At 36.0% G+C, this 15,263-nt stretch overlaps 1 protein-coding gene across 1 annotated transcript in view; it reads right to left on the bottom strand.

The window, feature by feature from the left end:
- The window catches only part of LOC126162375 (poly(A)-specific ribonuclease PARN-like), a 306,143-nt gene that overhangs the window by 206,658 nt on the left and 84,222 nt on the right, over nucleotides 1-15,263 (bottom strand). Inside the window, exon 6 of the mRNA XM_049918833.1 lies at nucleotides 4,380-4,501. Coding sequence (XP_049774790.1) covers nucleotides 4,380-4,501 — 122 coding nt within the window. The remainder of the gene's footprint in view (nucleotides 1-4,379; nucleotides 4,502-15,263) is intronic.

Here is a 15,263-nt window from a genome sequence, read left to right as displayed (position 1 = left end):
TCAAAATTATGTGAACAATACTAAAATGCATAATTTGGCTTAAAGTGCACATTCGTATGTCCAGATTCGGATGTAAATTTTCTTGGAGTACAAGTACCGTGTTATCTGATGTTTGGTTCTTTATTATGGTATAATGCCATACGTGGTAGAAGATGAAAATGTGGGCTTGAAATGCAGCAAACAGATGAAACTAGCCAATACTGTGGAATTAAACACTTCGTTTCAAATAAAATATCTGCGCCAGGGGAAGAGATTAATAAAAGCCAAATTTCTTTAGCAAACCGACAAAAATAACTTCATTGTTCTGCAAAGCAATTCATGCTTGACTGCCAGAAAGGTGGATATAAAATAAATTCTGAAACTAATAACATATATTAGCCTTCCGTAATTATGTGAATGTATTTTAATTCACTTCCTGGCCACAGAAATCCGTTTTGTTTTCATTTGAAGTGAGAGCAGTAAACGAAGAGAAACAGCAAAATCACTAAATGTAAACACGGGTCACGTGGAGATTACGCACTTCCCCACTATAACTCAGACTGCTCTGCCCCCCCCCCCCCCCACCCCCACCCCCAAAGTCCTTCAGGCATTTGGGATACGACGTCAAAAATTTAAAAAACCGAATTTTAATAATATGTTCCTTTTGTAGAGCACATCTTTCTGGAGAGTCAAACACATAAAACATACATATTCGAGGAAATGTAAGACATGTTATTTGGTCTTAAGTGTGCCAGAGTGCAATGCCACCCCTCTTCACACAGCATTCTTCTGTTGCACGTCACTGTATTTCGCTCCGTGGAATTGAAATGTGTATATTTTGTACTGGATGCCATCAAACTATATTCAGGACAGTGGAAATTAAAATGTCCTGTGGTGCCTTTCCTGCTCCCAGTCGCCCGGTTTGACATTTTGCCTTTTTTTTTCCTTAAGAAATAAAAAAAAAAAAGGGGGTGGGGGGGGGGGGGGGGTGGACTCACATTTTGTAATTGGGAGAAGAAGAACTCTTCAGAAAATCTGCACTCTTTACTGCCTGTTAGCTAATTACTTTCTGTTTTGGGTGACATAAAATTAAATATAGGATGCATAAAACCAGTAATGACAAGAGACAAGCAAGACAGTACACATTTCTTCAATCCTTAGCTCCTAGCATTGTATTCTCTCTAATCTTGCTACAGCTTTACATGGCGTGCTTTCCATTCTGCAAAAGAATCTGTTACCTCATCAAAGTTCGTCAAACGTTTTGCTACATGAAAAATCGAAATATCGTTGTCTAATACTGTGTAAGCTGTTAATACAAACAGTACCCAAGACTCGTATGGATTCTCGATCTGATTACGTCTACTTTGTCACTGTCTGCTAGATAAAACAAAATAGGCCTTTCTGACACTGCCGAAATTGTAACACACACCAAATAAACGAGACTGTTTGGGCACAATTGGTCATTTTTATAACATGACAGAATATAATTCACAAAGACCGACATAAAATGCCTATTAGGCCTACTACAAGCAAAAAGCTTTATGTTAGAAAATAGTTTCGCATTTCATTCATACGCTCCAGTTTCTCGAACATGAGATTGAAAAGTAGTAGTACAAGATTTTTATATATATATTTGGAATCATCATATTCTTCCCTAATTTCTGTGATGTCAGCATTTCTTCTCCTTCCTCGTTCTAACAATCAATCTAGTCATGACTAATTCTGGAACTAATCCTGCCTTTGTCAAAACTTATTCGCCAGTTAATTTCACTAACCCTGCCAGAATCACTGGTTTACTTATACCTGATTATTCTCCAGTTACGCATTGTTATGTTCGTACAAACCATTTTCCGCTCTACTTCCAGAACAGAACTTAAGCGGCTGCTACACGGGGACTGTACAACTGGCCCTTACTAGTGTAGCGATCTGGCCACAGATTTTCTGACAAAAATTCATTTTCTTGGATACACCGAGAAGGTAATGCGTAATCTTTCTTACCTGTTATTCCTGTTAGTCGTTTACTGCCACTCTGGTAGTGTGAATCTCTGGATTTCCCTGCTAATTACAACAACACTGATCATTCGCAAACCCAATCAACTCAACAACATAATCAGACAGTGATTGGCGTTCACTCGTTCGGCTCTACTCACTCAGCTCGTATAGTCCGGTCCCCTTTTGCCTGCAGGAAAGTCTATTTCTAGATGCGACTAGGATTACCCTGATAGACATCACGTACACTATGCACACATTCAAAAATCAACTTATGATTCATTCAGAAATCAACTTACAGAGTGTGTTCAAAAAGCAACAAAGATGCGTTTCAAAATCATATGAATAATCGATAGACCAATGTGCGCTGGATGCTAGGCGCTTTGTGAAACAAGGTTTGTTTCTCCTCAAGAATATGAATTTGGCGCCCCCCCCCCCCCCTCCTCGCCTGGGTCAGACACCACGGTTTGCCCCCCCCTGCCTGAATCTGGCAGCTTGGGTGCAGCAGTAAATTTTTTTCCCGGTTGCATCTAGCTGCTTTCTGTGACTGCTTACACAGCCAACAGCCACATTTCTGCAGCCAGAAGGGGGAGAAGATACAACTCATACGCCACTCAACTGTGCATGTGCATGAGCTCGCTCGGAACTGCTAAAACGAATCTAATATAAACAATTGTAACGTCACACTCATCGGAGGCAATTTGTTGTTATGAAGCGTTGCATTGTTTTCCTAAAGCCTTTGACACATTTTGCTGTTGGCAAACGCTTGTGTGAGCACTGTGTTTTGTTGTTGTATATGGGATACAATAACATCCTTTGTTAGAGTATCGATTCTTCCAGTCAAAACTACAAAAATTTAACTGAAAACTAAATAAATGTAAAATTCCTGGAATTCTAAAAAATTTCCAGGTTTTTCCCGGGTGGGAAGTTATATGACAACTGTTATCAGTTCTATACCATCTGCCGTGCTCCAAACAACCAGTGTGCTCTTTTAATGGTGTGAATAATATCTCATCTGGTTTGCTTATCAAAGTACTGTAGGCACCGCAGCTAAGTGATTTATTTTTGACAGTTTCTTGTGGTACAATGTTCCTTTATAGCTGCGTCCTTGATTGTAGCTACCTAATTTTTAAAAATTCTGCAAAAACAACTAAGGAAAAGTAGTGAGTACTAGCCATTTGCAAAACTTAACAAATTTAGAAATAATATTTTCTCAAAAGCATTTGAACAAATACTGTAACAAACTATCAATTCATCCTCTGTTACATTTCATGCACCAAATATGAAATGACTTACAATTCAAAGGAAATGATTTGTCTGTGAAATCGTGAATTATAAAAACAACTATACAGGTGAATTATAGCATTTAGGCTGGGTCATATTTTACAGTGTTAATTATTATATCTCCCTGTACTGTCTCCATTAACATTCCAAACCCACAAGTGATGTCTTTGATAATAAAATATTACGTAGTCCCAGCTCATTTTCTATAGCTGTCTCTCTCAAACTCACGCTCTTATTCAAATGTGAAAAGTTTGTAACATATTTGAGTAATTTCTTATCATGTGTATAAATGATGTACCAATGCATTGTCAGCATATTTCACTGCATTAAACCGGTAATCCATAATCACTCCTTACTCATATGAACACTACTCTTGGTTCTGCACCTAGCAAATTAATGGATATAACTTCTTAGCTACCAACATCTTCAATTTCTCTAGACACTAGTTCAGTGATTAGATTGCTGTTCTGTTCTCTTCAAATTTCACACATGCATAGCTTCGTTCTACACTGTATGAAGTATTGCTTCCTTACCACTTTCCCAGTGAATTGCATAGCCTCTTATTTCTTGATCACCATAGTCTCTCAAACCACACAGCCATTCTAAAAATTTGTCTGTCAGAGATTTTAGAACAAACTAATGTTGTTACCTATTAAAACATATTTTCATCTCAGAAACCAGTTTCCAGGCAGAAGCAGAAGCAAAACCAAATGTGGAAAACTGCCAGTACAGAAATTCATCAGATAACTTATCATAGCCCCCACCCCTCCTCCCCACACCTCTCTACCTCTACCATCACAATCACCATTCACAATCACCATTCACAATCACCATTCACAATCACCATTCACAATCACCATTCACAATCACCATTCACAATCACCATTCACAATCACCATTCACAATCACCATTCACACAATCACCATTCACAATCACCATTCACAATCACCATTCACAATCTCCATTCACAATCTCCATTCACAATCTCCATTCACAATCTCCATCACCATCAATATGAAAACCAGGAGTAAATTTTTTGTTAGATATCCACCCAGTACAAATTATATGTTGGGTTTTGTGTTTACTGTACTTAAACAGGTATACAAATTGCACATTCATTTCTCACCTTGGGAATAAAAAAGAAACAATTTGCTTGAACTCAAGATAAGATTCTGGCAGCTCTGTACAAAACTGATTGATAATCAAGCATATGTCGAGCAGCATGTTATGTCCAATCAATAATTTTCCCTGAAAAACAATCAAACAAAATTTCAGTCTGGGAATACATATCATATGAATACAGTGCACAGATATATGCAATATATTTCAACAGCAAATTACTGTAATGTAAGCTTAAAGATATACTGGTACAGGAAACAATAGAAATACCTCCAACTGCACAGAGTTAAGCAGCTATCAAGATGCCAAAATCAATCAGGAATCACAGTGAAGAAATTGCATTTGGGAAGGTACAGGGGGAAAACAGTTATTAAGTAACCACAGACTTTTCACAGATGACACAGTTCTCTATAATGAAGTTCTTGCTGAAAAAAGTTCCACAAAGATTCAAATGGATCTTGACAAGTTTTCAAAGTGGTACAAATATTAGCAACTTGCTTTAAATGTTCAAAAATGTAAAACTGTGCACTTCACAAAGCAAAAAACCGAAGTATCCTATGACTACAGGACAACAAGTCACAACTGGAATTGGTCAACTCAGAAGAATACCTACTCCTTGTAGGGATACAAAATGAAACAATCACATTTGATCAAGTGTAGGTAAAGCAGGTTGCAGCCTTCGGTTCATTGGCAGAATACTGGGGAAAGGCAGTTAGTCTATAACGGTAGTTGGCTACAAATCACTCTTGTGACCTATCCTAGAATATTGTTCAAGTGTGAGGGGCCTGTACAAAAATGGACTAAAAAGGGGGATATTTAACATATACAGATAGGGCAGTACAAATGGTCACAGATTTGTCTGGCCCATGCAAGAGTGTCACAGAGAGGCTGAAGCAAATGAACTGGCAGACACCTGAGGATAGATGTGGACTAACATGAGAAAGCCTATTTACAAAATTTCAAGAACCAGCTTTAAATAATTGATTTAGGAACACACTAAAAACTGCTGCAAACTGCTCCTGCAAGGATCATTAGACAAGTTTAATTATTTACAGTGTGCAAAAGAGGCATTTAAACATTCTTCCCATTCTTTGTAAGTGAATGTAACAAGAAGCTGCCCTAATAACTGATACAATGGAAAGTAACACCTATCATTCACTTCACAGTGGTGTGTAGAGTATGGATATAGATGTAGATGTTAGGACAGCTACTTTGGAAAGGATGCAGCTTGTACTCCACCTCAAATGATATTGTCAATGGAATGTTAAATACAAATCATTCTTTCTTTCTTATTCATCAAATTGGACAATGTTCACATAAATCAAATAAATTAATGCTCAAGTTAAAGACATTATCCACAGAATTAAGATCCACAAAAGATGGCTTCAGTCTGATGCACTTACGCCAACATGAATAATCAAGTTGCAGTTCTAGCAATGACATTTATGTTGGCACTTCTGCAAAACAAGATGGTTAGTCAAGCTATTGAATTGGCAGACTAGAGTGTAGAAACAATGAATGTACCACTCCCACGACAATTAACCGTAATATCAGTCTGTGGCAGAATGCTTGAGCATATTTTAACTTCCAAATGAATGAGTCCCCTTCATAGAAAAACTTCTGCCCATAAAACATCATGAATTCAGACTGCACTGCTCACGCAAATTACAGCTCGCTCTTTCTACAAACAGAACAAATGACAAACCAATCACGCAGGCTGTAATTGAACTGATCAGTACTCCAATCACTTTCACATATCATAGTATACGATACACACATTACATTCATAACATGAACTGAATCAAAATTGTATCTAAAAACCTAATTCACTCTCAATTTTTTTCGTAAGCAGAACTAATACCTAAAACTGACAAGACATTTCCAATTCAATCAGAAATTGTAATTATAATTTAAAATTATAGTCATTATTTCTATTTGTGTAATTTACCCTGAAAACTTTGGGTGAGACATATTTGCTGAACTGTACCGTTTTTACATTTGTACTTGTTGACTTGCGAGTTAGTAGTAGTTAGAAGTTAAGAAGTTAGAAGTTAAGAGGTTAGTGTACTACGGCACGAGTTGTTGTGAACATACTACAGAATGGAAACCAATTTGTGACACTTTCCTTAAATATGACTCAAAGAATATAAAAGGAAGGATAAAATTTCACTGTGCAGCAGTTTCATTTTCCAAGAACTGACCCAATCATATTCCTAGACAACACTGATTACTACAAGGAGGCAGAGTTTGACGAAGATCAACAAGAACCAGCAAAGTATATTTTAAATTTAATTACTATTTTGAACTTCCGTCGTGCTTGAAATAATTGCCAACACTTAGTGTTAATATATCTACAAACATGCACAAGAGGAATTATTGATTGTTGTTAGTAACAGAGGAGCAGTTTGTGAAAATGTGGGCGTTCTTCTCAGTGACAAATTAAAAAGCAACACCACTGAAATCACGGATGGATTGATGCCTGCTGAACATCAGAAGTGATGGACGATAATTATGATGAACAATATCCAATTTTTGATTTGTTCAACAACAGCAGCAGACCAACATGTGGAATTTAAGAACAAAGTGATTATTTTCCTTATTTTTACTTTGTGTGTGATTTAAAACTTTCAAAAATGACAGAGGGAACATTTGGGATGTATAATATCAAAACATGAGAAATGTTTTAAGAGATATTCAGGTTGAAAATAAAGAAATGAAGAATACTTTGAGAACAATAGAACAATTGGTTGAACAATCTACACAGCATCTCACAAGTAAGACAAGTAGTAAAAGCAAATAAAACAGTAATTTTACCACCAACAGCTTTAACTGAAGAATCAATCAAAACTAAAGTTTGTGTTCAAGATTATTTCGCAAATGTGCAACTTTGATTAAACAATTTTGCTGCAGAGAGTATAAAGAGTTTACCTGTTGTCAATTGGATTGATGACAGAGTGAAATTTGTGTGGGATGTAAAAAAAGAAACTCTACCTGCATTGTACAGTGAAAACAGGCCTTCCAACTTAGTTTTTAAAGACTGTGCATAACCCTTAACGTGCAAACACTGTGAGGATAGAAATATTTGACATTTTCAAACAAGTCTTTTTCCAAAATACTTTTATAATTTGTGGTCAACTGCAACTTGACTGGTGGTCAATGTACCAGGGTTGTGGTCAATATGGAAACAAAAGCATACCTGTTTGTAGTAATTCTGCAAGTAATAAAACATTTACAACAGTTGATGAGCTGTACACAAAGCAAAAGTAACATAGAAATATTTTGTCTCTTACTGAGAACCTAAAGGCATTTCGGATTATTAGTTACATCTGAAAAACTTTAATTGTGTTTTAAGGAAAATAATTATTTGCATACAAATTTGTATTTACAAGTGAACGAATTATTTTATTAACGTATTTGTTGTCTTATTTTATTTGTAATGTGGACTTTGAATTTTTTTACTAAGATGTATACCAGGGCTATTCAGGATGTAGCTAGGTAAACACAAGCACTCACACTCACTCACCATCTGGGTAGTGAGTACTCCCAGTAAAATGTGGTTGACAGACATTATGTAGTGCCAGGGAAGTGCAAACTCTACACCATCTTCAGAGGAATGACAACATGTTAAGTTCGCTGTAGTTTTAGTGGAGGGCATCTAGCTATATTCAGAATTTATAAACCTATAGAGCGACAGGCAGTTGAGTAATTAATTTCTAATAAAATAATTCTTTAAGAATCAGATAAAAATTTTCTCCAACATAAATAACAACTGCAGAAGTTTGCAGCTACGATTATGTCAATGTGTGGATCTATATGTTTGTGTGAAAAAACATTTTCCACAACGAAGAGTGCAAATTCTGCCCACAGAAAGTCACTGACATACTGCAATTTAAAAGCTTCTCTTCGAATCAGCAGTGCTTGGGAAGTGGCACCAGACAATGATGCTTTAGTGAAACGAAAAATAAGTAGCAACCATTGACATGCAGGGTTTCTTTGTTTAACGTGTGAATAAAAATGTAACAAAATACATATTAATGTCAATTTAAACTTTATCCATAAATGACATTCATCTTAAGGCTGCATCAAATTGTAAAAATATGTTTTATACTTAGCTGTCCCATCAATTAAAAGAAATTTAAGTTTAATTTCATTGTTATCATTCATTAGTGCAATGGTTTTAGGAAATAAATTTGCCACGAAGTCATTAATTAGCCACAGTGAAGCAATATTTCTATGTACAACTATTAGGTTGTAAGGTTACGAAAATATGTTGAGAGAAGAGAGGATAAATGGAAATATGATACGGCTTTATTATTGTATTAAAGAAATTTTTTACAACCAAAATCATGTTCAAAACTATTTTTATTGATCTGTTTCGACGGGTAAGACTGTCACCTTCACATCTTTAAAAATTCTTTTTGTTTGTACATCATTTTCCACTCTTTGTTCATTACTCATACCATGTTAATAGTTTAGTGGAGAGTATATTGCACATTCCACACACGTTTGTCAAAAACAAAATTACAAACAAGTTTGTCACAAATAAAAATATAGACAGCTAAATGCACCTTCTGGAACTTGGTATGTCTGCATATGTAGCACTCCTTTGATGCTAGTCAGTTGTTATAATCTGCACTATATAGTAAGGTGCACACTTAAGTCAATGTTTACATTTACATGACAAGGGGAACCTCCTCACTTAAAATACATAGTGTAACTGAAATAAAAGTACACGTTTACTATATATTATGGACTTTTAACAACTGACAAGCCTCAAATGGGTGCTACATATGTAGAAATGCCTAGTTCCATAAGGAGCATTTTAGCTGCCTATATTTTTAGTTATGACAAACATGTTTGTAATTTTACTTTTGGAAAATCTGTGTGGAACATGCAATATACTTTCTACTAAAATGTTAATATGGCACAAGTAATGAATGCACAATGGACAAAAATTTACAATCAAAAAAGTTTTTAAAGATCTGAAGATCTTGCCCAACAAAACAGGGCAACAGAAATCAGTTTCAAATGTGATACAGATCTGAAAATGACAGTTTTACCTGTCAGAACAGGTCAATAGAAAACAGTTTTAAATGTGGTCTCGACACACACACACACACACACACACACACACACACACACACACACACACTCTCTCTCTCTCTCTCTCTCTCCCCCCCCCCCCCCCCCTCATTATGAGAAACTTCAATCAGATGAATATGATGAAAAAACAATGATAATATTGAGATGTAGTGGATAAATATGATGATTTGTGAGGAAGAAAGTGGTTAGGGACTAGTGTCATGTATGGTAGTAAATTATGTTTATGACATCATGTGGTATGAAGTCATGGTGAAGCATTTGTAATTAGAGAAAATAATTAATGAAAAATCTGAGACAAGAGAAAAAGCAAATTTTTCGATTAGCTGAATTTACAAACATGCAAGTCCAGAGGTATGTAGAATAATAGTTTAACTGAATAGTTATATGACAAGAATAATGTCATCAAACCAAAGTAGAAACCAAAAATTGTACGCAAAATGTATTTTACAGTGAAAGGTACTTGAGATGTGGAAATTAAAATTTACAAAATAAAAATATGAATTGTACTTTGAAAACGGATTCTTCTCTGAAAAATACACATATTTTGTTATTTTTGATGAAGAATATTCTTTGCACGAAATAATCTTAAGTGTACTATGTATTTTCATTCATCTGTTTGTTATGAAAGGTTTGTGGGTAAATTTTGTCTCTTTTTGAAAAACACCATATTAATGTAAAGCGAAATATGCAGCTTACTTGTAAATATTACCTACGGATTTTGCATTAGATTTATTTCATGTTTTTTTTTGCTGTATAGTAGCATTGGAAGGTGTGTCATTATTTTAATGCAGTTTGCAACATTATTATGCTTTTGTAACTAATTTTGGATACATTTGTAAAATACTATACTACTTTGAAATGAATTTTGTGCCATACAATCAATGAAGGGTAAATATTTTGTATAAATTGTGTTATTTTTTATATTTTTGGATTTCTGGGCTTTCTTGTTTAATCAGAATGCTTGTATATGATTTTCAATATAATAGGGGATTTGCTACAAAATATTTGTAGGAATCTGAATCTGTTTGGAAAAATTTAATTAGATTAAGCAAGTGTAAGATGAATCAGACTGAGTAGTCACTGACGTCACACTGTAGTGTTACAGTCAATATATGAATTGTTCCCTAAGAAATGAGTTTCTTTTAAAAAAAGAAAAACTAATCTGATTATAAGCAATAGCTTCTGACATGAAATTTTGTGTATAATAGCAACTTTTAAGTAAGTGCCCCAATGATAGTGTGCTATAAATGACATTTTAGAAAGACAACTTTTTTCCAGACCTCACAGATAAGGAAAATTCTAAAAATAAGTGAGAGCTGAAAGTAATGTTTAAAAGTCAACTTTATTTTAATGGTGATAACATTTTGAGAAATTGTGAACAATGTACTGTCATAGATAATACAGTGAATGATGATACATTATAATGAAGACAGTTTGTTTAATATGAAACTGCTAGGTTGAGAATTATGTTGTGACTATATATTGAAGTAGGATTTTGTGAGATGTTGAGAAAGAAGTGATGGTAGAGGCACGGGCATACGGGAATTCATACTCAGGGGCAAGGGGGGCCCAGCTCTCAGGGAAAGGGGGAAACAATAGTGTACTCAGGTGTTTTTCTTTCAAGACAATGATTTAAAAATTGGTTTTACACAGATTTTTAACAGGGTTAGAAATGACACTTTTTACAGCTGCTTACAAACTGCAGATTGTCTTCCAATTATCAATGATACTCCACACCCCAACACCCAGGTCTAGCCACCCCCCCCCCCCCTCGCCTACCCAAAAAAAATATCCCTCACGCAGGTGCCCTTGCGTAGAGATGCTACAGATGATGCTCTGGATGATGACATAACAATGATGTTTTTGATAATGCTGTGATGTCGATTTTGATGACGATTCACAAGATGAAGATAGTCAAGGTCAGGGAAATGTATTTTGACATGTGTAACATTAATTTTTGTCAATGAGTAGGTGATTGTGTTTGGAAATATGCTGAGATTTCATTATGTAATTACTGTGGTGCTGATGGCTGAGAGCAAGTTAAATTGAGAACATCTAAGGACTTTTGTGATAAAATATGTCTTAGGGCAATAGCAATAATGGAATACAGCAGAAGAATGAGCTGGGAAAATATTTGTAATTTACTGACCACTGATTTATACCACCAGAATGCATGCAAGAGTTATGATTATTTTTCCATAAAAAAAAAATGAGGTGTGACTAAAACTGAAGGAGGACATTTGAAATTACTTTTCTAAATTTTACAAAAAGAACGAAAATTATGTGAAACCATTTTTCTCTTATACACAGTTTTTATACAATGAGACTTTGCCTAAAAATCGTATCTCCAAATGGAAATGGAAAATATAACCTGGTATGTTATTTTAATTGTGCTTTTGTGTTTGCCAATAATCAGTTTTGTTTGTTTTACATTGTTCTACTATGGAATGCTGTATAATTGATTAGAGTGAGTTAATTTTCATGCACTTACTTGCTGCAGTAAATTCACAGCTAATAGTCAAATTATTTTGATCTTTTTACTTCATTTTCCAAGTAATGTAGACACAGTTTTTTTTTTTTTTTTTTTTTTTTTTTTTTTTTTTTTTTTTTTTTTTTTTTTGCACAGAGGTTTGTAAGTTATGTTACCTGATGTGATTAATAAGAATAACAACAATATTAACATTTTATAATTTTTGAAGATGCATGAAAACTATTCTGTATATGTGAATTTTGTGTACGCTAATTGCTGCATATTTTGATGGAAATACTTGTGCACGAGTCTCTCTGAAAATATTTTGATTCAGATAATTCAAACTTAATTTTTCTTCTTGTATGGTACTAGTAATAATTTTGTCATCGAACTTAAAATTTTTTAATGAGTTCATTAGATGAAAATTTTATTCATTATCAAATGAAACTACACAGTTCCACAGACCCTTTTAAGTCTCAAAATTCTATGATTTATATCTGCAAACTGAAGTGACAAACGAAAATTTGTACCAAGGCGGGGATTTAACTCAGGTCTCCTGCTCACTGGGCAGAAGAGTTAACCACTATGCCACCAGCTTTGCACAACAGCACGGACTACTCTAGCATGCCTCCCTCCTCAATCCAAGTTCCCATTCACATCTCTGCCCACTGATATCCCCCCTAAACTCCAACAGCATAGCAATGGCTCTCCAGCTGTATTGGAATAGCACGTCAGCATCGACTGGAATGGGGGATCCTGACTGAAATCCAGGCACAGGTGCTTAAATCAAATGAAACTACATAGTTCCAAAGACATTTTCCAAGTCTCAAACATCTACGATGGTCACATGCGGACTAATTCGACAAATGAGAATTTGTATCAAGGGTGGGATTTGAACCTGGGTCTCCAGCACACTAGGCAGATATGCTAATCACTATGCCACCACAGCAGAGTGGCTTTGCTGAGATGCTATTCCCATACAGTTGGAGAGCCTCTGCAATGCTATTCCAAGTTTGGGGGAATACCAGTGGGCTGAGGCATTAATAGGAATTTGGATTGAGGAGGGATGCATGCTAGGATAGTTGGTGCAGTTGTGCAAAGCCACTGTGCCAGGGTGGCAGAGTGGTTAGCACATCTGCCTAGTGAGCAGGAACCCCGCATTCAAATTCCGGCCTCGCTACAGATTTTCATTTGTCACTTCGGTCTGCATATATTTATCCAATATGCCAATTCAAATTTACGCTGATCACGTTAGCTCTGTCTTATTGCACATACAACTGTACACATCATAAACTTTTTAAATTTTTTTTACTCTTTTCAAAATTTGACCTTTGGGCAGTTAAATCATTTTCGTATCAGAATTTTGTTTGTATATTCACGCTTACAAAATTCACGGGGGGTTACTGTAATAGAACTGGTCACTGCATCTGTATCTCTCACATACAGTAGAATCAATACTCTCATTAAATTCATGCCATGATCCAACAGAATCAAAAATGGTAAATCTATAAACCTAATTCATTTTGTCATAATTAGAATTAATATACAAAACTGATTCAACATTTGTTTCCAGTTTAATTTGAAACTGTAATTACAATTTAAAATTGTCATTAGTCCTACTTGCACAATTTATTCTAAAAACAACTGACATCAGAGTCTACCACAAGAGTTGAAGTCACTGTGATGGAAAATTGCCATGTAACGGTGAATGAAAGAGGTGCAAATCTGAACATTAGTCATGGCTCAGCACATCACCCCATTTACCAAGAGCTTAAGTTTTGCAAAGTGTCTGCAAGATGGGTGCCAAGGCAGTTAACTACAGAACTGAAAGTGTGACACATTGACATCAGTGAATAACTTTTGTGCCACTCTGAAGCAGGAGCTGATGGCTTCTTCGTAATAATGCTCACAGGAGTTGAAATGTGGGTACACTACCACCAACCCGAAACTATAAGAGAGCAAGCAAGGAACGGTTCCATTCCTTATCACCAAAACCAAAGCAGTTTTTTTTTTCTGATTCTCTTTCTGGATGAACCATGCGTTATCTTGGAATGCTAAATGACTAGGGGAAACATCATCAACAATGTGTCATACTCCAATATGTTAAAAAATTAGCTCCACCCTGCAATAAGATCAAGGAGACATGGACTTCTGATTACAGGTGAATTACAGGTGTCATTTTGCAAAATGACAATGCTCAGCCTCATACCATCCATGCAAGACTTGCAACCATCAATGAAATGCATTCTGATACTCTGCCACTTCCGTCATACTCACCAGACCTAACCCCAAGTGATTACCACGTTTGGACCACTTAAAGAGGCAATGGGAGGAAAGAAATTTCATTTCGATGAATAAGTGTAGTAGGTGGTGCACAAATGGATTTGCACACTAACAAAATTCACCCCCGCCCCTCCTCCTCCTCCTCCAGGAGTTTATGCACTTCCTACACACTGAAGGAATGTGTTGAATGACAAGGAGGCTATGCTAAAGTTCAATGTATTTTATGATCTGTGAAGTGCACCTTTGCCAACAGCCTTACCACAGTGATAACACTGGTTCCCAGCAGATCACCGAAGTTAAGCACTGTCGAGCTTGGCTAGCACCTGGATGCATGACCGTCCAGTCTGCCAAGCACTGTTGGCAAGTGGGGTGCTCAACAGCCCTTGTGAGGCAAACTTACGAGCTACTGGAATGAGAAGTAGTGGCTCCAGTCTCGTAAACTGACAACGGCCAGGAAAGCAGTTTGCTGACTTCATGCCCCTCCATATCTGCATCCAGTGATGCCTGTGGGCTAAGGATGACATGCCAATTGGTCAGTACCGTTAGGTCTTTCGAGACCTGTTCAGACAGAGTGGTTTTCGATGGTTGTAACAATCGAAACCGGTAGAATATAAACATCCGAGACTCGCCGATGACATTGTAATTCTGTGACAGACAGCAAATGCCATGGAAGTGCAGTTGACCGGAATGGACAGTGTCTTCAATGGAGGACATAAGATGACATAAACAAAAGCAAAACAAGGACAATGGAATGTACTCAAATTAAATCAGGTGATGATGAGGGAAATAAATTAGGAAACGAGACACTAAAAGAAATAGATGAGTTCTGCTATTTGGGCAGCAATGTAACTAATGATGACTGAAGTAGAAAGAATATAAAATGTACAGTGACAATGGGAAGAAAAGCATTTCTGAAGAAGAGAAATTTGTTAACATCGTATATAGATTTAAGTGTAAGGTAGTCTTTTCTGAACGTATCTGTCTAGAGTGGAGCCATGTATGGAAGGAAACAAGTGCAATAAACTGTTTAGACAA

This window comes from Schistocerca cancellata, chromosome 2, assembly GCF_023864275.1.
Source record: "Schistocerca cancellata isolate TAMUIC-IGC-003103 chromosome 2, iqSchCanc2.1, whole genome shotgun sequence".
In the NCBI taxonomy this organism is placed as follows: Eukaryota; Metazoa; Arthropoda; class Insecta; order Orthoptera; family Acrididae; genus Schistocerca; species Schistocerca cancellata.
Note: the sequence above shows the minus strand (reverse complement) of the source record. Positions and strands in the feature narration are given on the sequence as shown.